This window comes from Harpia harpyja, chromosome 10 (genome assembly GCF_026419915.1).
Source record: "Harpia harpyja isolate bHarHar1 chromosome 10, bHarHar1 primary haplotype, whole genome shotgun sequence".
Classification (NCBI taxonomy): domain Eukaryota; kingdom Metazoa; phylum Chordata; class Aves; order Accipitriformes; family Accipitridae; genus Harpia; species Harpia harpyja.
The window spans coordinates 21,950,304-21,974,943 of record NC_068949.1 but is presented as its reverse complement, the minus strand read 5'-3'; the positions used below and the strand labels follow the sequence as shown (position 1 = coordinate 21,974,943).

Below are 24,640 nucleotides of genomic sequence, written 5' to 3'. Positions count from 1 at the left end.
GGATGTACAATTTCTAGTGATCTAGAAAACTAAACTCTTTGAAAAGTTGTGATTTACCTTGTTCCCAAAATTAAAGGAATGAAAAATTCTTCTCAGCTTATTAGCTCTGTTGAAGAAATAATAGTATGTGCAGACACCATACTCAAAAGTTTTTGTAACACAATTATTAATATGGTTCTCAAATATTAGATTAAAAGTTACTTTCCTTTTAAATGGAGGTCGAATAACATGAAAAATATTACTGGTTCATCTGGTATAAAGTATTGCAGTGTTGAATAACTGGCTGTACTGGTTCCTGTAAGAGGTGAAATGGAATTAACCTTCCCGGTGACTAATCATTGTTTTTTCAGAAGATAATGTTACTCGATTGCTGTATTTTTAGAAGAGAAACTAGTAATTAAGAAAAGAGATACAGGTAGGAGATGCATTTCTGTTGCATTATATTCTGACCCCGTCAAAAAAAACAAACCAAAAATGAAAAACAAAACCAAAAAAACCCCAAACAAAAAAAACAACCTGAACCCCACTTAGCTTATCCTAATTGTGAGACAGTTGCGAGCCAGAAATAATAATACCAGTATAAATATAGTTTTGCTTTAACTGTGCAAGCTAAAGCAGTGTGAAACTACGTTTTGTTTACTGTGCTGAGAAGAATGTGTGTATTCTTAACTTTCAGTAGCTCAGAGATCAGACCCAGTAATACAGTTATGAATGCAAACAGCTTCAAAATATATCCTGGAACCTGTAAGTTTCTCAAACTTGTGTGTGAAGTGATAGGATTTGCAAGCTCTCTATTATTAGATTTTGTCTGGGAACATCAGTCTTTGTAGCCCTGAACTGCCAACAACCTTTGTCCTTTATTTTACCTTCAGCTAAAAAACAAAAAAAAAAAAAGGGGGGGGGGGCGCAGTGTGGGGTCGTTGTTGAAATAGGGAAGTAAATGAGTGTTGGCTAATGGCCACATCTTTTCCTAGAGTAAGGAAAAAAAAAACCTTGGAAGGATAAATTGAGGTTGTGGACCTGGATTTGAATGATATGTGATGTTTTGTAAATTATTTATCAGAGCAAGCCTTTCTGAAATGGCTAAAGCACTGTTATAGCAAAGGGAAGCAGAATGGTATGGTTGCCAACAGGAGATTTTTACTGGATTCCACTAAAAGAAAAATCTTTCTTTTAAAGTTATCTGTATTAAAGTAGGAGTTAAGAAATGTCCACAAGATGCTGCAAGTGAACAGTTGTGTTTGGATAGCTCTGGACCATTTTTCTGCTGATGATTATTGGTGTAGTTTACGTACTTTTTGTTAATATAATTTTTGCTCCAAATACAAGTCTGTTTAAAGGTATAATAATGGGACAGATCTGTTGAATGATGATACTTTACTGGCAAGAATAGTAACTTAACTCATTTTCTTTTATTTGTATACATGTTGTTTTTAACTTGCAAGTGAAAAATTCTGCAGGTATATCCTTTCACACCTGTAGAATTACTGATCTCATTCAATGCCATCCTACCAAAACTGACAAAGAATATCAATAAAATATTTTAAATTTTTTTGAAGAATGACTAAATTGGAAATCTGCCAGTTTTACAATGTCAACAATTATTTTTGTGCAGGTAGCAATTTAAGATTTCAACTATCCATATAATCCATAATGGAGCTCTAGGTAAGATTAAGGACTGCAGATGATGCTTGTTCCTATTAGTCATGAGACGGTAATACTGCAGCTCCCTTTTGTAGTTTATGGAAGAGAACAGACCTCTCCATGCTTATGAAAAGTCTTTGGCTCTGGTCATCTTTTATGTATATTCTTTGGGGTATACAAGTATGTCAGCGTTCTGATAATTGGATGGTGAAGAGGTGAACAGTGAGCAGACCTTCTGAGGACTAAGCTTTCAGAAAAAGTAGTATGCCTTAGGGTATGTTTATATTGAAGTGGTTGTAGGCTAGGGTAAGGATATGTGTGCCTCCTCTTGGCTGGGTATGACAACTTTACCTGGCTGGTGTCAGGATTTGGAATCTGCTGCTTGATTTAAGATGATCCTAAAGCTCAATAATATAAACGTAGTTTCAGTATTTCTGTATTATCTTGTGTTGAGGTATAAGGGCATATCTACACGGAACTGATGCCTTCTCAAGAATACCCTTAAAAACAAGCATCCCCTACTTTGCAGAACTGTAATGGAATACAAGTTCATAGGTCAAATTAAGATAGTCTGTCAGCCTTCAAAGTATTGTGGCATAGAGTGGAAACGTAAAAATTGAAGATGAAAACAACAAATAGTTACTTTGATATATAAAACTAACAGCATTGCTTAGCTGAATCTGGAAACTAAGAATTTGTGAAAAACTATTTTAATGTTTGAGGAGTTGTGATACTAGCTGCTAGCAGTCAGTCTGGGAAGGTACTCTATTATCTGACTATCCCACTTGAAGAAATAGTTGCACATCATTTTATTTGTTACAGATCTGTTTACAGATACTTCTGTGTAGGCATTAATACATGAATATTTTGGATGATGCAAGTAAGTAGTTCCACTGAAGCTCTAAAATTTACTGCAGAAACTGTTTTGGGGTATTTAATCTCAGATAGTTTGTCATATCAGATTAGGAAGATAGGGAAGTAAATTTGTTTCAATTCTTACATATTTTTCTGAAAAATTCTGTGTATTGTTTCCAGACTTTGAAATATTTGCATAGTTTTTTTTATTCTGATTGTGTATCATAGCTGATGGGACTCATCAGACTGGAATGGGTAACTGTTGATCTGTTGAATCCAGTATTTTTACCCTAAAGTGGTAGCTGCAGAGGGAGGTTTAAGTTGTATTGGATGGAAAAGTAATAAAGGTATGTATTAAATTTGAGAGTTTTTGTAAAAGTTCCTGTTTTTCTTGTGGAAAGGAACTATAGTCATCTGTAATAAAGGCCAGTTTGCATCTTAATCTTTGAACACTATTACAAGTGTGCCTAGGCTGCCCAGGGAAGTGGTTGAGTCACTGTCCCTGGAGGTATTCAAAAAGCACATAGACAGGGTACTCTGTAACATGGTTTAGTGGGCATGGATGATGGTTGGACTTGATGATCTTGAAGGTCTTTTCAAACCTAAATGATTCTATGATCTGAAGAACAAGTGATTGTGTTCTGGAGTTGAAATTGTGTGTTCAAGATTAGTGTCCTAAGTTCTAGTTTTTCCTCATTTTTGTTAACACAAGTCTTTTATTGGAGAGGTTTACATGGATTAGCATACCACGTTGCTTATTATGGGCCAACTTAACATTTATGAAATGTGTTAAGGTAATAAACTTTGTTATTCCAAAGTTAGCAAAATGGATGTTTGTCTTGGTAATTAATATGGGGTACAACAAAATGTCAGGTAAAAGTGAAAGAAAAGACTACTGAGGCTTTTTTTTTTCCCCCCTAGCTAACTCTGTCTGTTTATTTTTAAATGTAGCCACGAGCCGATCCCATCCCGATATGTAGCTTTTGTTTGGGAACGAAAGAATCAAATCGTGAAAAAAAACCAGAAGAGCTGTTGTCTTGTGCAGACTGTGGCAGCAGTGGTAAGTTGGCTGAATTTACAAATAATAGAAATGTTTATGTTTAAGTCTGTTTTTAAGGTATTAAAAATATTTTAAACTTCTGAATGTCATCCTCTCTTTGAACATAGATTGAGAACTGAAACAAAGCGAGGGATGGAGGAGACATACCTTCATACTTTTTTCTTCTTTTTTTTTTTTTTTTTTTCCTTACACTAAAATTTTGTCATCTGGATAACTACAAATGAGACGTGTGAATTCATCTTTATGCCAAAAGTATGGATCTGCTGAGTAAACTAATAGGGAAACCACACTTATAAAATACAGGAATTCTGTATTGTGGATCTATGTTTAACCTGAAAACTCAGGTTTGCGTTGTAACATCAAATGATGATCAAGAATTTTGCTTGCACCGATTTGCAACATTGTAGAAGCTGAGGAATATTCATCACAATAAAGACTGTGTAGCGGTCTTTGCTCTTGTGTATCCAGTTCATTTCTTTATAAAATTCTTTACTTATTCGAGTGGGTATTTGAATAATATTTCAAATAACATACTAAAGCTGTTAGGCACCTGTTACTTCTCAGGCACAAGATAGTGACTCTCTACTGATCATATATACCTTGCTCCTGTGTGTTGCAGCAGCTCTTGTGGACTTCCTGTGGTTGTTCTGAATGCAAGTGCTTCCCTTAAAGTGAGCAACTAGGTTAATTTTGAAAATGAAATACTGTAGCACGCTGTTGCTTTGTGCAGTGCTTGTGCATGGATGATACCAAACGTGTTCTTGGCCTAGGTTATTCCTGATTCACAGAGGGATTTGGCTAAGAAACATGGGCAAATCTCTTTAGCAGCTCTATGCCATAAAGCTTTTTCTGGTGCAACTGGATGTGAAAATCCTCTGTAGTTTTAACTATTCTGAAAAAATCCCCTGTGGAAAATAGCTTTATTCTGGAAGAGGAGTTATTTGGCCAGTATAGTTTGTCAGTTGAGTGGACTGCTTTTGTTTAGCTGTCCTTAGCTGTGCCAGTAAAAAAAACTTTTGCTCCCATAAGCTTACAGCTGCATTGGGAAGTACTTTTGGTAAAGCTTTGCAATGTAGACCATCCATCCCAGCTCAAAGACAAAATAGCAGTGCTGCTTAAAGTCACAGGCTGCAATATCCAACTGCTTGATGCTACCCCTTTATGCTGGCACATGGTTGCATATAAACTGGATTGAGGAACAAACATAGTTAAAAGACAACAAGTTTGATAAGTTCCCCAGTGCAGTTCACTGCAGAGCCATACCAGCTTCTGTGCCAGAATGAAGAAGGAAGTGCTCAGGAGGGAAATGAGTAGAGAAGTGGTAGGGTCTGCGTAAGCACTTCCAGCACTACTTTTGAGAAGGCTGGAGGTGAAAGTACTGTTTCGGTGTCTTTGGAATTCAGAGTCCATGTGTATCATCATTTTGTAGGTGTGCTGAAGATAGTCTGTCTTGGGTACTGTGATAGCTATGTAGATACTTCAGTGAAAACAAAACAGCGTGGATCAAAACTGTGTTGTCAGTTAATCAGGATATGCTTTTGATTGTGTGCTTCTGAATCTGTCACCCCAGACAGATTCTTTGTATTTTAGCCAGTGTATTTTTTAGTACATTTAAGCAAATGATTAAACAGTGAAGTAAGGAAGTGGCTTTTTCACCCCAGTATGCAAAACCAAAACCCATAGATTTTAAACTGTCTTCCTTTAATGGTTTACAGGTTTCCTGTATTCTCAAATCTGTATTCTAATATTCGGGAATTGAATAAGATTTGTGCTTGGTTAGACTCTGGTACACAGAGTTTACATTAATCAGGTGAGCTTAGATATCAGCTACTCTTCTGTTGTGTAATAATCCCCTGGTAGGTCTAAGATGCTTTAGAACGGGAAGTCTTGACTTTCATGGATCAGCTTCCATTTGAATTAACACTGATACATTCTCTCTGCCTCATTAAGACTAAATTATCTTCAATTAGTTCCTCAGATGTATTAGATATAAAGAATGAAATGTTGAGACTGCCAATCAGATTGCTGGATGGTTAAACTTTAGCTACTGATGCCTAACTAAAATAAAAACTAATCTCAGAGCAATTTATAAATAACGAAACTTCACTCAAGTGGAGGTTTATTGTAATTGGATTCGTAATTTTGCACATTGCAGTGTATCTCAAAGCTGGTCTTGCTGTCTAACAAACATAAAAGAAATTGCATGTTGCGCACAGCAAGCAAATTGTTCAGTCGATCAGAAATTAAATTGCAGTGCCCACTACTGGCATGTCTGCTTTCCGTTACGTTTTTGTTGTCCGTCGCTTGTGTCTCCAGGTCATGCTTCTGTGTTCTGAAAGCAGAAACTATCTGGATATCTGCACATTTCATTGATGTTACCCTTATTTTGTGATATTTGGGAGGATAATGTATTTGAGCACTGGAAATGAAATGCGCTGCTATGTCACTTCGCACAGGGCATTTTCTAAAGGAGTAAGATGAGCGATGTCAGGTGTGAGAAAACAAACTCTACAACGAAAGCAAACATTGCTCTTCTTTTTTTTTTTTTCTTTTCCTCTCCCTCCTGCTTTTTTCCTGATCTTTTGATTTTGAAAAATTGATAGACTTGAGAACTGTAATCGAACTGAACTCTACTTCCATTTTTCCAATTGAGAGGTGCAGAAGCAATTAAAGAGCTGTTGCTGACAGATTTTAAGTTTTAGAAAGAGGAGGGGAAAAAAAAAGTTGAGGTACTGGGGAACAATAATAAATATTTAAATAAAGGGGAAAAAAATAGCTAAAAGTAGAATACCTGTGGGTACTGTCCTTTCAAACAAATAGTATGTTAGGCTGAGAAGGCAAGAGGGTTACCAATCAAAGATGGGTAGGGGAGGCTGGAGAGCAGAGCAACAAAGGCATCAGAGTCAGGTCAAGAGGAATAGGGACAGAAAATGTTTGGGAAGGACTGTGCAGAGATTGCTTTATAAGGGAAATTTAGGGTATGCTTTAAGAACAAGGGAATATGGGAGTTGTCTTAGTTATTACCATCTGTGGGAGGATGTTGGCTAGCTGGATAAAATGAACTGTTAAGAAACATGCAGGTGGAAAAACCTACTACATACCCAAGATAGGTGCACTGATCCTCTCTGCTCATGGCTAAAGTCACCCTAAATAATAATGCTTCCTACCTAAAAGGTTATCAAACACAAGGGGGTTTTTTGTGGATTATCTTATACATTAGTTCCCCATATTTGTATCAAAGTTAAAAATAACTAACTACAGAAATTTGTTAAACTACGGAAGTAGTTAAACAGAGTTCCTTTTAAAAGTGAAACCTGTGTTGATTACCACTTCGTGTTTAGTAGGCATTACCCTCTACTTGTTATTGTTATATTTGCACTGTGTCAATTTATGTCCAAAATGAAGAGTGTAAGTATTGTTAGCTATTAAAGAACACCACCATATGGTATTTTGAAATCTGAAAATTTCTGTGCTGTCTCTGCTAGTGCATACCTAGGAAAGACAGTAAAAGAACATGGCAAATGCATAGCGATTACTCCCATTTGCGCTCTTCCAGCCTCTAGTTATTTGTGGCTCAGGGACTTGGAGTTGCAGGCAGAATCTTCATATTTAATACCAATGGATTTTTTTTTCCTTTAATTTTTGTCCAATAGTAAAATCTAACACTTAAGGGTATTAACAAATGTATTAAGCTGTGTAACTGCTTGAATGAGAAATGTTATGTTGGTAGATAACAGAGAAATAAAGTAACCCTGTTACACCTAATCTGTGCATAGTTACCAACCAGTAGGAATGGATGTTTCATATGTTTATACTTCTCAGTTATTTACTTAAGGCAAAGTTAAGATCAACAATTTAAACCACAACTTACAGAAGTAAATAACTTCTGTGCAGGGTAGATAACTGAAATTAAATGTACTTATATGGAAGTAATTGGTTTATGATTACACTTTAATGTGTTAATATAGTTATTAAGTCATGGTTGATGAAATCAGTCTTTCTGTGATATTGATTATTAATATCAGCCACTCTAGGGAGCTTTTTTCTTACTTAGCAGATTTTTTTAAATGAAGCATTTGTTAAGCTTTGTTGAAGGGAGCAGTGCAGCATTGAACTCAACTATGCAGTTACAGAGTATGTTTGTCACTTTCAAGAAAAATAGTACCTTTAAGTGCATACTCAGTTTTAACCACAAAATTTGTTAATGTGCTTAAACAGTATGCTAGGAATCAAACGGCAATGCTTTTTCTATATCTTTGCTTTTGAAACTACTCTTTGAATTTATTATTAATTGTTCTTTACTAATAGACTATATTCCTGCATTTTGTTTTGAGAATGTGCTATATTTACACAATTTAAGTTGTCTTTTTAAAATTTAACAAAAGTGGATTAAACCACTTTTGGATTTGTACATACAATAAAACAAATTAAAATTTGAAATTTGCACTTTAATAAGCGGCTTTTGCATTCCATCACTCATCTTTGCTGTTCATGCCTCAGTCCATTGGAAGACAAAAATAGAAAATGTTTATGGATTAGCCTGTATTCTTGTTTGTGGTGGTTTAGCTCAGTCTTGGACTGAGAAACAGCAGATGGAGAAAGTCTGAATCATCATGACTAGACCATTACCTGGAAGAAAGCATGTATCCCGACTCTGACAGTGAGAAGAAAGCATCCTTCATGCGCATCACATAACTGCAGCCATCTATAAGTGCAGCATGACATCAGGGATTCTTATCTCTGACAACTTGTGGGTTGACGTTCTTGATAATCTCTGAATATAATACTAGCAAAAAGTGTTTCCCTGGGAAGGCTTATCCCTTCCTATTTAGCAGTGCTTTTATCTTTCTTTGGATTAAGGGTACACTCCATTGAGGTTGTTGAAGACGTGAAAAATTACTGCCAGTATTGCCTAAGGTGTTGTATGCGTTCAGTTGTCTGCTATCTTGTATTAATTGGAAAAGCCATGTAGGCTGCCTAGGCTACCATGAGAAGAGGATGGTCCCACCAGGGAATAAAGAATAGTTTCATGGGAGGTGGTAGTTCAGCTACTCTTCCCTACTCCCCACAATGTTTTAAGTCATCCTTTGCAGTAAGCTTTTCTTGTGCCAATTGTCTGCTTCATTTTTTCCTTCTTACTGCTCTGAAATTGTTCTTTATATGTAATTAAGTAATAAGTTGGAATGAAAAATGCATATAGTTTGACTGTTAAGTTTCTCTGGTAGATACTTAGTATATTTAGAAAAATAGCTAATACAGTTTTATCTAAAGATTTCCTCTGTTCATGTTGCACTGCTATGAAAGGGGAATGGGGTCAAGTTTGTAAAAATACTTTCTTCAGAACCAATGGCAGTTTAATATGCTATGGAAATAACCTACTGAAAATAAAATTAAATTTCAGGTGCTTGTGTAGACCATTCACAGGTGTCAGTTACAGTAGAAGTCAACTTTCTACCTCTCTTCATAAATGAGTTTTATGGCAGTTACTCTGTATCTTTGTATGAAGTAGATGAGTTAAATAATGTGTTGCAAAGTTCTGAAAACAGCTGGTGCTTCCAGGGTTCTGGTGGTGCTGGCTACATCCTGTTGAACTTAAGAATCCATTTTACCAATCTTAAATCTCAAGCTTTAAATATTTTGGTTTTTTTAGGACATCCATCATGTTTGAAATTCTGTCCTGAGTTAACAACAAATGTGAAGGCCTTAAGATGGCAGTGTATTGAATGCAAGACATGCAGTGCATGTAGGATCCAAGGCAAAAATGCAGTAAGTTTAGACTGTTGAGTGTTATCTGACTTTTCTTTGTTTACTGTAGCTCTATACTTAGCACATGTGCAAATACAAATCACTGATGTACAACTTCAAGCAATGCTTTATTAAGTCTTTTTTTCCTCTTCCTCTTCCTCCCCACCCCCACCCCCTGCCCCCTTCAGGATAACATGCTTTTTTGCGACTCCTGTGATAGAGGGTTCCACATGGAGTGCTGTGACCCACCACTTTCCCGAATGCCAAAAGGTGATAATAAAAATCCTTTCAATGAAAATACTATCATTCATAGTCTTTTCTCATGCTAAGTGACCAAAAGCTCTTGAGCATGCTAATTATTTTTACATTGGTAAACAGTATGATATCAATCATGTCAAAGCCAATTTTATTTTTCTTTACTTGAGATTTACTATTTTCCTGAGAACAGAAAGGTCTGTGGTCAGTTGACCAGATGAATTCACTGCATATTGAGCTCTTGGCCAATTTATTGAAGGTGAAGTTTCACAAAGGCTGTTAAAATGTTTGGAGTATATACACTGACAAAGAAGTCCTTAGAGTAGGTGAAAGAGCCTGCTGCTTCTTGTCTTTTGTAAGAGAAATTTAAAAAACAGAGAAGCAAACAAAACACCTATCTCTTCAGGTTCTCTAATCTCTAGATTTCTGATATATAGCACCTCTCACTTCTGCTCTCACATCTTTATGGCTTTCCCTGTTTAATCTTAAAGTTACACTAAAGACTTCTTCCAGCTTTTTTTTCCTCCTAATTCCCAGCCTTATCTATAATAAATTAAGTGTTCAGACACGATCATCTAATGTTAAAAGGATGCCAAATTCAAGTTGTTGTATATTAAAACAAGCATACCTAGGTGTGATCTGGTATTTTCTTTAGCACACTCTAGCCTAGATTGCTTTGTAACGCACTGTTGTGGTTTAACCCCAGCCAGCAACTAAACACCACGCAGCCGCTCACTCACTCCCCCCCCCCCCCCCCCCGCAGTGGGATGGGGGAGAAAATCGGGAAAAGAAGCAAAACCCGTGGGTTGAGATAAGAACGGTTTAATAGAACAGAAAAGAAGAAACTAATAATGATAATGATAACACTAATAAAATGACAACAGCAATAATGAAAGGATTGGAATGTACAAATGATGCGCAGTGCAGTTGCTCACCACCCACTGACTGACACCCAGCCAGTCCCCGGAGCAGCGATTCCCCGCCCCAACTTCCCCGTTCCTATACTAGATGGGATGTCACATGGTATGGAATACCCCATTGGCCAGTTCGGGTCAGGTGCCCTGGCTGTGTCCTGTGCCAACTTCTTGTGCCCCTCCAGCTTTCTCGCTGGCTGGGCATGAGAAGCTGAAAAATCCTTGACTTTAGTCTAAACACTACTGAGCAACAACTGAAAACATCAGCATTATCAACATTCTTCGCATACTGAACTCAAAACATAGCACTGTACCAGCTACTAGGAAGACAGTAAACTCTATCCCAGCTGAAACCAGGACATGCACATGTAATTTTTTTTTTTTCCTCTGTCTTAATTGTGTCTGAAGAAAGATCTAGGTAGTATAAGGAGGGACAAGCTAGAACAGAAATTCTTATAAGAACCCATTTGCTTACAATCTTTTCTGTGACCCTTGTTGCCTCTTTTCTTTCCCCTTTCCATGAGCACTTTGCTTTCAAATATTTCAAAGTATGGATAGAAGTGGATCACTTTTCTCTGTCCACTTCCCCTTCCCTATGTCCTGTTCATAAGATAATTTGTTGACCTTGTGTACTTGGCATGTATCTTGGTAGACACCTGCAGAACAGATTAAATAAACTGTGTACAATTAAACTTTTTTTCCTTTATGTAGGGATGTGGATTTGCCAGGTCTGTAGACCAAAGAAGAAAGGGAGAAAGCTACTTCATGAGAAAGCTGCCCAAATAAGGCGACGATATGCAAAACCTATTGGACGACCGAAAAATAAACTAAAGCAACGAATGTTGTAGGTTTCTCTTGAATTTTTTTTAATGTTTCTAGAATGTAGTCAGATAAGAGTTGATGCAGGTTCAACTACAGTTTTTAACTGTATTTCAAGTTGGGGAAAATAGGTGGCAAGTATTCTAGTATATGCCTTTCAGCCCAATGGCTAGTAACTTCTTAATTACAGTGGGTGCTTTTTGTGTCATGTCAGAAGGTGATGAAAAAACTTCCTGCAACTTACTTTTCTAGATCCCATAAGTTTTTTAACAAAACTTGTACCTATAGCAGATGCAAATAAAAGTTTGTATGATAACATATGCCAAAGCCGTCTTTTAAGTGTAACTTCAAATGAAGTACCTAACAGAATCTATATTAAGTGGATAATAGTGAGTTACTTACATCCAGCTTTAGGAGACTGTTCTGCTCAAAGACCTGCTCAAAAGTTGTATAAAAATGACTTTATTAGTTAATATCAGCTCACAAAACCCATTCCAAAACGCAAACTACGCAGGTACTACAGAAGTTCTGGTTTCAGTGGTACTCTGGAAAAAATTATTACTTGAATTCTGCTGTTAAGCTGCCACTGGTTACTAGGGAAAGAGGTTGTAATTCCTCTTGCTTCTCAGGAATGTGTTTATCTAAGACAAGAGAGTGCTGTAATTCTTTTGGCATCTATCTTTCCAGGGGACACTGTAGTTGGACGTATTAAGGCTTGGTTGGAGGATTGTTTAAGTAACGTTCAAATGCAGAGTTGACTTTACACTGAGTGTTAAACAGGAACAGATTCTGTGTTAAGTCCAGTAGCATGTTGCCCTCAGTCACATGTTCTATGCACATATGCCTTTCTTCCCCTCCTATTTAACTATCTGTTTGGCCATGTTAGCTCAGCAGCTGAGCTTTCTGGCTCTATGTACTACTCATTCCGTCATGTGGCTGTTACCCAACCATTTTTCTCTATGGTCTAAACACCTGTCTGGTATTCTTTGGAGTTGCATGGTAGCTGCTGTAAAACTTTGCATTTTGCATAATAAGGATTTCTGGAGCCAGTGGAGCCAACATGTAAAAATAGAAGGAAAAAAAATATACTTGCAGTACTAGAGTACAGCACACTAGTCAAGTTGATGTACTTGGTACTGTGCAGCTTGCTATATTCTCTTCTCCCTCTCTCTGCCAGCATCTCTTGTCTTGCCTTTTTGGTCCTTGTCCTAAAGTTCAGTGTATGCTGCTCTAGGAAAGTAGTATAGGACAAGGATGACATGTGGTGCTATATGAAAGTAAAAGATGTAGTTGTAGTGGTTCATGAGAGCATGCTGTTAACGGAAGAGTGGGTGAAACATTTTTTTACTTCTCCATTCTCCTCCTGACTAAATAACTTAAGAATTTGAAGGTCATTGTAATAACTATACAACTTTCAGTGTTCTAACTGAAATTCCTATATGTCATTGTGTGTGCATAATAAAAACATTCCCTGTACATCTAGCTATACCTCTGGTTTTAACCCTTTGAAAACTCCTAAGCCTTCAACTGGAGGTTAGGGAAATACAGTACTGCTATCTTCTCTAAAAACATGTCCCTGATTTGGGTTCCCACAGTGGATTTAGCAGGAATATCTGTCTGACACAGTAATTCTGCTTCTCCTCCTTCCTTGTACATGTAAAAGAAAGGTTGGAAAGGTTGTGAGGGTTTTACTGTTATATTTTGCTAATGGGTTTCTAAGCTACAACTTTAAAAATAAATGTCATGCTAAAGGCTGCAGAAGTTCTCTTAGTGTTGGATGATGATTATGACTATTTTTATAAAGACTTTCTTTTCTTTGTAGCACGTGAGCCACATGAGCATGTTAGAATAGTACTTGAGGGGGTTGTTTGTATACTGAATATTTGCAATACTGTGGGCACATTTCTATTACTTCAGTGTCTAATATATATATATAAAACAAAGTAGTCTTGTTTTGGAAAAATAGTGGTTAGGAGATGCAATAAGAGAAGAGACTCTTCCTCATGGAATCCTATTTAAAAGTGATCATGGAGTACAGAAGACGAGAGTGTCATGCATAAAAGTGCATGGCCACGTGAAATACAGGAAAGTTAGCTAAAGCCGCTTAGTTCTTTTTGTGTAGTACAAAGAAAATCTGTCCAGTAGTACTGGAATAATTTTTTGCCTGTTGACCATCTGTAGGAGGCCCTTCACAGGCAAATTACTGTGTAGTATTAACTAAAACCAGGTGTGTGTTGGTGCCTCTGGCACTGATGGTGATTACTACATCTGGTAATAAGAATAGGTCTTGTGATGGACATAAGCTTATGGCACCAAAGGATTCAAAAGACTTAGAAGTTTTTGGTTTTGTTGCCTCTTAGGAGCTAACCAAATTTAAGGATGTGTGAGTGGGAAAGGGGCTAGTTCTTAAACTGGTGGGCCCTTGGAGTTCAGTAAACCAGATGGTAGCCCCAGGCTGTTCAATCTTTAATTAGAAGTAACCTGTTGGAATTAATTACTTCAGCATCTCAATTAAGAAGGCAAATCTGTGGAAGAAAACTTTCCACTGCAGAGTAAATAAGCTGACTTCAAAGAGCAGGATGGAAAAGGGAATGGAAGCATTTGATGCAACTATATAGCTTTGTTTGGATTTGCAATTTGATCATGCCTCCTGATACCTATTCCTTTTACTGTAAATATTTTTAAATGTTCTGTTTCTATATACTTACAATATACTACTCTTCAGTGTATTGTTCACTGTTGTTCCTCTCTTCAGTCATTAGTGACTAGCTAAACCTGTACTTCTGGTGTAACAAATGTTGGCTTTCAGCATGCCCTTTTTCTTCCTAGCATTTAAGTAACGTTCACCATTCTTCTTTATTAACACCTTCCATGTTAGGCCTGATTTGTTTACGGCTTTTCTACAAACACCACTTGGTCTTACTGTTCTGTTCTTTCCTTTCCTTTGCTTTTTTTTTTTTTTTTTGCTATTGTTACAATTTCTGAAGAAAACAGGGTCTATCTTTTTTGGTTTTGTTGTAATGCTCTTCATAAACTACCTCATTTTGCTTTTAGGTCTTTGGCAGTAATTTTTACTACTAGTGTTGACATACATAATCCAATGAGAGTGTGGAAAAAATAGCAGTTTCTTGAAAACTGACTGTATTGCTTTAAAGGACTAATAGACTTTCTCTATAGTTTAAGCAAATGTAGTCTGAAGTGAAGTGTTTTGATATGCAGTAATTTATTAACACTGAACATGTACATCTCCTTTGTGTGTACAATAAACTCTATGGTGATGGAGCAGTTACTGTATTCAGACACAGTGCGTTGATGGTTTTTCTCCAAAGCAGCACACTCTTTTGCCATGCCTAAAAGTAGGTAGGAAGGCTGTATACTTGTGACATCTTCCTATCTTAGCTGCTTCTATTTATATATACTGTGGACTATCTTTTAAAGAATGGGGGAGAGGGGTCAAAAAGAAAAAAGGAAAAGGGGAAAAAAAAAACAGTTGGCTGTTAACATCATAGCATGAAATGTATTTCCAAAGTGCATATGTCTTTAAATTTCTTAAAAGATTTTTAGGTACAGTGGCATAAATAACTTGTATAAACTGTAGTACTATTTGGCAGTAGTTATACATTTTTAATGCTGATTTTTATTTCCCAAATTTTTGCATAGGTCTGTAACCAGTGATGAAGGATCCGTGAATGCATTCACAGGAAGGGGGTCACCTGGTAGGGGTCAAAAGACTAAAGTGTGTACCACACCTTCATCTGGTCATGCTGCATCTGTGAAGGATTCAAGCAGCAGATTGCCTGTTACAGACCCCACTCGGCCTGGTGCCACCACCAAAATCACCACCACCTCCACCTACATATCTGCCTCTACACTTAAAGTTAACAAGAAAACCAAAGGGCTCATTGATGGCCTTACTAAGTTCTTTACACCATCACCTGATGGTCGCAGATCACGAGGTGAAATAATAGACTTTTCAAAGCACTATCGTCCAAGGAAAAAGGTCTCTCAGAAACAGTCATGCACTTCTCTTGTGTTGGCTACAGGTACCACACAAAAGCTAAAACCTCCACCTTCTTCACTTCTACCCCTAACCCCCATCTCTGGTCAGAGCCCCAGTTCGCAAAAATCCAGCACTTCCACTTCTTCTAACTCTCCCCAAAGTTCTTCCAGTCAGTCAAGCATACCTTCCTTTAGTAGCCTTCCTAATAACAGTCAGCTAAAGGGACTCTTTGATGGACTCTCTCATATCTATACCACTCAGGGACAGTCTCGAAAAAAGGGACACCCAAGTTATGCACCACCCAAACGTTTGCGTCGTAAACCAGAATTATCTTCCACATCAAAATCTAATAGCCGTTTCTATGGAAAGAAAGAGGTTAGGAGCAGGTTTATTTCTCATGCCTGTACCTCTGGATGGGGTGTGTCTAGAGGACATGCTTTTAAAGCAATTGCTCACCTCAAGAGAACAACTTTCCTTAAAAAGCACAGGATTCTAGGCAGATTAAAGTATAAAGTGACCCCTCAGATGGGGACCCCCTCACCAGGGAAGGGGAGCTTGGCAGACGGAAGGATTAAACCTGATCAGGATGATGGTAAGCAAAGGTCAAAGCGCCAACCAAACCTGCGTCCCGTCCAAAACCAAAATTCTTATATTGTCACATAGGTCTTAGCTATTTCTCTTGTTCTTACTTCACTTTCATACAAAAGCAACGAAACTTTGACCTTTTATCTAATGCTGACTAAATTTCCAAAATGTTTTTTCTGACTAATACCACACCACCTTTTTATTATTTTTTGCATCTGTAGTTGACACTAGGAGCCCCAAATGCCTTCATAATGTTGCTTATGGCTGTGTAGTGCCGCATGAGTAGCCACTTTTCATGCTACTTCCTTGTTCTTCCCCTGCCCTTTCTCTGGCAGTAGTGCTGTCATCATGATTGTGTCCTGTCAGTGCTTATAATGGTGGGCATTTCAATTCATTTCCCTCTGCTCCATTGCTTTTTCATGAACAATTCCATCCTGCTACAGTCTCCACAACACTTGATCTGTACTGCTGTGAACTACCTTTTTTATAATGACTTTTATTTAAGAAAAAATATATTTATAATGTTTGAATGTGGACTTAGTTTAGCATTGGTCTCCAACTTTTAAGGGCAACTTTTTTTTCTCTTATTTTTATTTTTACCTTTTAGAGTATACTGGAATTTTATCAGGTGGCATAGTTCTAGTGATAGAACATACTCCATTTCATGAGGTTCAAAACTAATGTAGTAGAACTGGACTGTAAAGGCTTATACAGACAGACAAGCAAGTACCAAAAATAGCTCATGCAACAGCAAACGACAAAACAAGAAGGGGGGAAGGTTTCATTTCTCTTACTTAGTAATCCCAAATTTAGTTAAAATGGGGAGTCACAACAGCCATCGTTGCTACAATCCTGTTTAGGAGTATCACTTTGGTAAGGCACATGTAACCTTCATGTCTGTGAATAAACTTTTTGCTGGTTTTAAATAACAGATACTGAAATCAAACTAAGCATCAAACAAGAAAATACGGATGTATTTCTGGTGGGAAGCAAGGACACTGTTACACAGGAGGATTTGGAAGTATTTAAGCAGGCTCGAGAACTTTCCCTGGAGGTAAGAATCATGTTACATAAAATGTAGTTATTTCTGTAAATTTAAAAAAAAAAAAAAATCAATTTGTTTTCATATGTCTATTCATCTTCATTTTTAATATATTCCTTTTGATCTAATGTGTCATGCTTGCTGTGACTTTAGTTTGGGAGACACTGTATATACAGTTATATTCTAGATAAGAGACAAGGCATCACACTGGAATGGGTCAGATGATAAGTGACACTCGGGATAGATTTTGAAAGATATACTTGATCATTTTGGACACAGGACTACCACTGATTAAGCACAGAGATTAAGCATAGTTGATATCCTGGTCAGGACTGAGAGGGTGTTGGTTGGTAAGAATGTGCCTGATGATTTTCCTCTGTGGATAAAGCAGCCACTGTGAAAAGTTAAGTCTGTCCCAGCAAATACAGTTTGGTAGCAAACTGGGGTTAGTGAGTTTATAACTTCATTTCACCCAGTGATTTAACACACTTTGAGTTTAAATACTATAGACTTTTTCTAGCAGTGAAAATATTTGAGCTTAATCTGACTAAAACTGTTTATACCAGCTGGTGTTAATGCTATTCTTTAAGTATATAGTAGTAATCTAAAGCTTGTGGAGACTGAGGGTTTTTTTTCTTTTTTTTTTGTGCCAAGGAAGCTGCACATGGAAGGTGAACCTTCCTATAGCAAAATGGACTTTTACTTTTCTGTGTCCATGAAATGAGCAACTAATTTTTTTTGAGAACCTGGGTTAGAAGGGAGGTGCATGTAATGTTTCAACTGCTGCTTTTTATAAAATTGCATCATAAATGAGTATGTCTTGTACTTTTTTTCAGTAATGGAAGTCACTTTTTTCAGGTTTAGTTTACAAGAACTGACATTACCTGCTATGGGTCAATGCAGTGACCTTTTTATAGTCTTAATTCAGGGTGTGTTATCCAATAAATTCAAACCAAGTTTAAAGATTCAACTTTGTTATTAGTTTGTACTTCCATTTGCTTGTGGAAATGGTTCCTACTGCCTCCTTTCTTTGTCTTTCATATGCAGTCCAAAAATGTTAGGTAATAAGATTTCTAAAATTTGTGGCACTGAAATTACTCCCCTCCCCCCCCCCCCCCGCCCCTTTCTTCCTTTTTTTGTATTTCGCAAGCTCTGTAGGGTCTAGCAGTCATTTTCTGAACAGCTCGACTTCAGTATGATAGCAGAGATTAGTGTGTGTTAGTATACTGTTGACTGTTATGAGGTAAATTCCAAGGACTGTGGAAGTGTTCTGCTGATGCCTTCTCCCTCATTGTTTTGACAAAAGGACAGCTTTGAGTTCGAACCAGAACTGTAGAGAAGTCCTCGTGCTAGATGCTGCGGTAGAAGAGAATGGGGGCAGTTGTGCCTCTTATTTGCCTGGGCCATATGCCATCTATTTGTATGCACTTACTTGTAAGCACTACTTGCTTAACTTCATGTTCGGTTGTTTGGCACCTTGAAAGAAATTTTCACTGTTTATATTTGGTTGTTTGCAAACACTGTCTGTCCAGGTTGGAGGAACTTAAGCAACTGACTTGAATACTTCAGCTTTCTTCCAACTTCACTGGGTGAAATTGATGATATAAAGCTAACTTTCCTTGTACTTTTTCTATAACTAATATTTTGCTTTTATTGCACCTTACAGAAAATTGGGTGTAAAAATACTGGTGAAACAAGTGGGCGATACCCTTCAGTGATTGAGTTTGGAAAATACGAGATCCAGACCTGGTACTCTTCACCTTACCCACAGGAATACGCAAGGTAGCGAGTTGTCAAGATTGTCATACATTGTTGGAATTTTTACTAATGTGTTAATTGTAATTTATTTGCTTACTCTTTTGTAATTGTTTATAACTTACAACTTTTAAAAGTAAATATGCTTTTGTAATTATAAGTGAGAACAAGGATTTGTCTTTTTGTTTGGTTGGGTTTTTTTACTAGTTCTAATCAAAGATGCGTTAAAAAGACTGATTTTTCCTAGTCCTGCATAAACATAATCTTGCAGTGTGTACTGGTGTGGCTTTGTTTGGGTCTTTTGGGGTTTTTGTTTGTTTTATTATTTTTGTTTGGTTGGGGTTTTTTGTTTGGTTTTTTTTTTAACAATTGCAACTAGGCATGTCCAACTTCTGGCCATTTAGGGCAAATAATCTTGTTTGTCATCCGGAATTTAACCTCCTTTTTTTTAGGGACCAGGGAGAAGTCTGAACATGCTAGATTAAATAAAGTCAAAGTGAGCAAGTTATGGCAACAGTGTCTCGTTTCTCGCCTTCTTTGCCAGGGCGCACCTTGGAGTTGGGCAGAGAGCATGAACTAGTATGTGTGCTCAATAGATCTCTGCTGATTTTTGCATGTGCCGAAAATAAATGTTTTATGAATCCACGGGATCTATGGCACACATGGAGATTTTCAGAACTGTATGTTTGTCAAGCTCTACTACCATAGCAAGCAACCAAGTTATGTGGTCTGTTCCAAAATGCCTTTACGTAGTGTTACTGTAAACTGCCTTTTCTCCATCCCTCTCATTCCCAAATACTGCCATCTTTGTGTGGTGGGAACGAGTGATATATCGTGAATTTGTAATATAAAAATCAAGGGTTAAAAAAAGCGTAGAGAGCATTTCTATTTCCACTTACTACTGCTGCTTTTATAGTGTTAATATTTTATTTCGGTTAATTTTTTATTCCCTCAATTTATATCATATTGTGAATGAGAGAGTTACCTGTTGCATCAAGTAAATTAATCCCAGGCAGAAGCGTAATAATGGATAATTACTAGTACGTGGCATCAGTGGGATGGCATCTGTAGGAGGCAGTGTGCTTCTCAACTCTGAGTGCAGTGGGATTACATCATGGAACAAAGAGTTCAAACTACTTTTTATGTTGCTGATAAACTTTCTTAGAATACTGGAGTAGTGTAAACGATGGCTGTGATCCCAACGAGATCCCGGGATGTGCCAATAGCTTCAGAGCAAATAAAGGTTGTCCTCTGCTCTAAAACTTTGTAGACTAATTTCTGCAGCAGTCTTCCACTGCTTCAGTTATTTAAAAATGAAGGTAAATAGCCATAAAAGTTACTGAAAGGAACTGTTTCTGTTATGTAGAACAATTGTCAGCATTGTCTTACATGGGGCATGTGGGTTACTTGTATGTAGTCTGAACTGAATCCTTCCTGGAGGAGTACAGTCATCTAGTTGCCTGTGTTGTGGAGATGTGTGGAAGGGAGACCTCTTGCCTGTGTGCAAACTGTTTGGATGGGCTTCTGTGTTGAAGTAAAGTGATAGTTTAGGTGGAGGTGAGGGGGTACAATCCTACTACAGTTTGCTGTCCCACACAAGTATTTGGAAGACAGTGGAAAGAAAAAACATTTCCTAGCCTTCCCTAGGTACAAAATAAGGAAAATTAAAGGGAAGGAGATTCCCTGTATTCTGCTGTGTGCCTCCTTTGTCTTTTGTCTTCACTGGAAGAAGAAGGGTGAAATTTGAGGTATGACTCCAGTGTGCCTACTGTGATGGAGACCACAGCAAAAGCTTAGCTGGAATGTGGGAAAGGGGAAGTAACTGGGATCTACCAGAGGCTGGACCACAAAACAGCTGACCGCAGTCCAACTCTATTGAATTAGGTTCACTGTAATTGCTTGAATCTGATCTTATCTTCCTTTTTCTAGTGGCTGATGTGTGTATGTTTCATCATTCACTGTAATGTTATTTATTTATTTAAACTTCAGCAGCATTTACTTATGGTACCTTATATTTACATGGGGAGGGCCTTTCACTTTGTGGTAACATTTTTGTTTACAGAATTTAACTTTTTTTTTTTTTTTACAAAATATCTTTCTAATTTTCATACAGATTACCAAAGCTTTACCTGTGTGAATTCTGTCTTAAATACATGAAAAGTAAAAACATTTTGTTAAGGCACTCAAAGAAATGTGGCTGGTTTCATCCTCCAGCCAATGAAATCTACAGAAGAAATGACCTTTCAGTATTTGAGGTAAGTATATAAAAAAACCCTAAATTTCTGAAAGTAACCAGTTTGTGGACATTACAGACCAGTTGTAGAACTAGTGAAAATTGACATACTTAAATACTTCCTTGGAGATTCTTCTTATACTGCAAAACTAAGTCCATCTTCCCTGTCCTGCTCCACCCTGCCATGTTCTCTCATGATTCTTGCTTTCTTTACTTGTACTTAATGCATTAGCCAACTTCTTAAGATACCTGTTTAACATGCATCTTAGACGAGGACTGCAATGGAAGCCCTTTGACTGGATTGGCTTTCCCTTCTCAGCAACGGTACCTCTTGCACCCATTCATTTCTGGCTATTGGAGTATCTTGGGTGTAGGGAGAATACTAATTGTAATGTACATGCTTCCAATGTATAAAAGCAAGCAAAGCAGTTTCTTGTGTATTGTTCTGAAAATAAAAATTTATCTACTAAGTGCTTTTGTATTCCTTTTGGATGTTTGAGAAACTTGCCCTGAAACATCCTGGTTGGGTGACAGATGTTGAGTCCAACTTTGGCCAGAACATACTGCCTTTAATTTAGAAAGTCTAGAGTTGAGCTTGTGGATATGTATTCTTTTATAATATAAATTATTCTCTTGGGAGGCAATGACTTTCAAAGTTTGAGGTTTTAAGGATATCCTGAACAATAGAACTCTGTTTCAAATAGTATGCCTGAAGTTATTAAAGCTGTGCATTAACCTTCACGTTCCTATTTCTCAAGAGTTGTTACACATTGCATTAACAGAAAAGACTGCTGGGGTTACTAGGACTTCTTTTGAGGCTGTTTCTCAACAGCAGTATTTAGATGTGTATATTGATAACTTCTTTTTAATTGCAGGTATCAAAGATTCTACTTGAAACCTGTGTTTTCATATTGTATAAACATCTGTTGTGCTTGGTCATTGCCATTATCTGTTCAAACAATGGTGGATGCAGTCTTGAAGTCCTTACTTAAATTAGAACAAGATCTTAATATTTGGTTCACTTGTTTGGTTTTGTGCTATTAGAAAAAATAGCTATCTGCATCAAGATGGCTTCCTTCTTGTTTATAAAGATGGTAGATTTCCCAGCAAAAGACTTAAGTTGTAAACAGACTTACTCTTTTCCTGTCAAGAAACAAAATTGCCCTAGTCAGTCCAAAATAACTTACAGTTTCTCTATTAGCAGGTGTTAAGAACTGTGCAGTATACAATAGGCAAATCCTGCTTTCCAGTTTATTTTCATCAGCTACTGCCAACATGTGAATAAAAACTTTATTAAAATAACAAAAAAAAGTCTCCCCCCCCCCTTTTTTTTTCCTCTCCTTCTTTCTCTTCTCACATTTAAAACTGATGAACAAGCTGTGTTTGCCTGGAATTTAAGAAGTTTTTTGCATTTCTGTTCTAATGTTCTTACTGAAAAAGATAGCTTACATAATTTGGGTTTTCAGGCTTATGGCTTACCTAGTGATGATTTCTACTTGCTTAATGTTCGCATTTAATTTGCAAATTTGCTAATAAGTGTGAAAAGGAATAAAAAGCCTCTAGACAATAGGGTGAGTTGTATGAGAGCTTAATGCATTTGGTAAGTTCTTGAGTGCTGTATGCAAGTTTATTCTGATGCCTTTAGGAGTAGTAGCTGTCCATTAAATGTTTTTTTTCTTTAATCCAGATAATGCAACTATACTACTGAAGTCACCTTGAAATACCTAAATATATCCAAAAAGTTGGGTTTTACTCAGATTTTTAACCAGGATTTTTACTAAAACCAAATTAGAACAGAATATAGCTTTTTTTTTTTTTTTTTGGCACGGCAGGCATACCATTTGGCTGTCTCTGTGAATGAAATACAGCTAGTGACTTTATCAAAGAACATCAGTACAAGCAAACCTTTCCATTAAGAAGATTATTTCAAAAGTGCTATTGCCTTTGAGCCTTCCCTTTCAGGGAGTAACTAATTGATCTAGGAAATCTGCATCTGGGTCTGGCTTTTCTGTAGCTGAGTCACAGCTTGACTCTTTACACTCGTAACATACCTAGACTAATTGCAGTACTTAGCCTGAAAATTTACTTCTCTCACTCAATAGCGTTTTAGTCTGGCATAAAAATTTTGTCTTGTCTAATTTATCTAAAACATTGCTGTGATTGATACATAACTGGCAACTCATTCATTGGTCTTAAGCCTTAAGGATTCAACATAATATACTTCATTGTTTTTGTTGGGTGTTTTTTAATGGTTGTTCACCACTGCCTTTTAGCAAACCACAGTTTAATATAATTTTAACTAGTATATGTTTTGTTTGCCAGTCATACTCATTTTCATTCCAGGAATAAAATGAAAGAGTTAAGTCTAATTTGAACAATTAAGAGGTGAAGTTACTTTGTTTAATAAATCCGGATACTTCAAGGATACTTACAAATGCAAAGTAATGACTACTAACTGGAGAGTTCTTACTTAACAAAAAGCTGGGGCATTTCTTTTCTGAACCTTAATGTGTGGGGGTTTTTTTCTGTAACACCATATTGTTCATATTTCCTTCTAGGATATGATTGATTCAATAAGTTGTTTTGTCCTAACATGTTGGTGGCATTGGAAATAACTGCATCTGTCTTGCTTTCTAGGTTGACGGAAATGTGAGCAAAATTTATTGTCAGAATCTTTGTTTGCTAGCTAAGCTCTTTCTGGACCACAAAACCTTGTATTATGATGTTGAACCATTCCTCTTCTATGTCCTTACAAAAAATGATGAGAAGGGCTGCCATTTAGTTGGATATTTCTCTAAGGTAAAAAAAAAAAAAAAAAGTGTGGATTTTCTTAAACATTTGTAATTCCCAGTCATGAATACTTGTGCCAACAGCAAAGAAAAACAATTCAGAAGCTTGAAATCTTCTCTGTAAATCTCATATACTTTGCGTTGTTTCAAATACACTCGTAGTTTCTTGTCTCAAAGACTGATGCAAATTGAGTAATTACATGTGCATTCAGGCACATGTGTTGGGGTTTTTTGTTGGGTTGGGGGGGGTATTTTTTTTTGTTTTTGTTTTGTTTGGTTCCAGAATGTGGTTTCAGTTGAAAATTAAATCTTTTTCCTCCCCCTACCATTTTTGCAATAGTATGCCAAGTCTAACTTCTAAAAGTGCTAGGTATTGGAAATGTTGATGTGTTCTCATGGCTTTACTGCTAGCAGTTCAAGCTGTCTGTTTAGACATAAATGGCCAGCTATGTTCATCTCTTGTGTACAGTCTGATCTAATGCAGTTACTCATTGCACTGAATGTAAGAATGCATTGCCTAACTTTATGGTGGATGCCTTCTTTAGAGTTGATGTCTCTATTGGTTGTGGTTTTTCTTTGAATTTTAAAGCAATAGATAGCTGCTATAGGCGAAAATAATACTTACGTGGACCAAAAATAATGGTGAAGTATAATTAGATGTGCCTGCAACAGGAAAGCTTCCATTATTGTCCATAATTGGTCCATAAGAAATGTGATGAATTGGTACAGTTACTCAGAAATTCAGTACTTCTTGCCCCTAGTATGACCACCTCCTATTGCCTATATACTTTTCTTTCTTTAAGAAGTGATTTGTATGAAGGTATTATTTTGAAGAAGTCTAAAAATCTTGTCAGTGTGCTGCATATTATACAGTGATCTCTTGGGGGTCTGACTGATTCCTTCTGAGGTGTGGGCCTCGCTGGGATTAAAGTAGCAGTGAGGTA

At 37.0% G+C, this 24,640-nt stretch overlaps 1 protein-coding gene across 11 annotated transcripts in view; it reads left to right on the top strand.

Annotated features, from left to right (window-relative positions):
- The window catches only part of KAT6B (lysine acetyltransferase 6B), a 120,895-nt gene that overhangs the window by 60,830 nt on the left and 35,425 nt on the right, over nucleotides 1–24,640 (top strand). For 6 of the 11 annotated variants that reach the window (XM_052798665.1, XM_052798667.1, XM_052798662.1 and 3 more), the window contains exons 3-11: nucleotides 3,451–3,559; nucleotides 9,210–9,325; nucleotides 9,493–9,574; nucleotides 11,185–11,317; nucleotides 14,953–15,884; nucleotides 16,810–16,931; nucleotides 18,586–18,701; nucleotides 20,788–20,929; nucleotides 23,545–23,706. In XM_052798665.1, the coding sequence (XP_052654625.1) occupies nucleotides 3,451–3,559; nucleotides 9,210–9,325; nucleotides 9,493–9,574; nucleotides 11,185–11,317; nucleotides 14,953–15,884; nucleotides 16,810–16,931; nucleotides 18,586–18,701; nucleotides 20,788–20,929; nucleotides 23,545–23,706 (1,914 nt within the window). Of the gene's footprint in view, nucleotides 1–3,450; nucleotides 3,560–9,209; nucleotides 9,326–9,492; nucleotides 9,575–11,184; nucleotides 11,318–14,952; nucleotides 15,885–16,809; nucleotides 16,932–18,585; nucleotides 18,702–20,787; nucleotides 20,930–23,544; nucleotides 23,707–24,640 lie in introns of those variants that run through there. The other 5 variants (XM_052798670.1, XM_052798671.1, XM_052798669.1 and 2 more) reach the window with 5 other exon arrangements.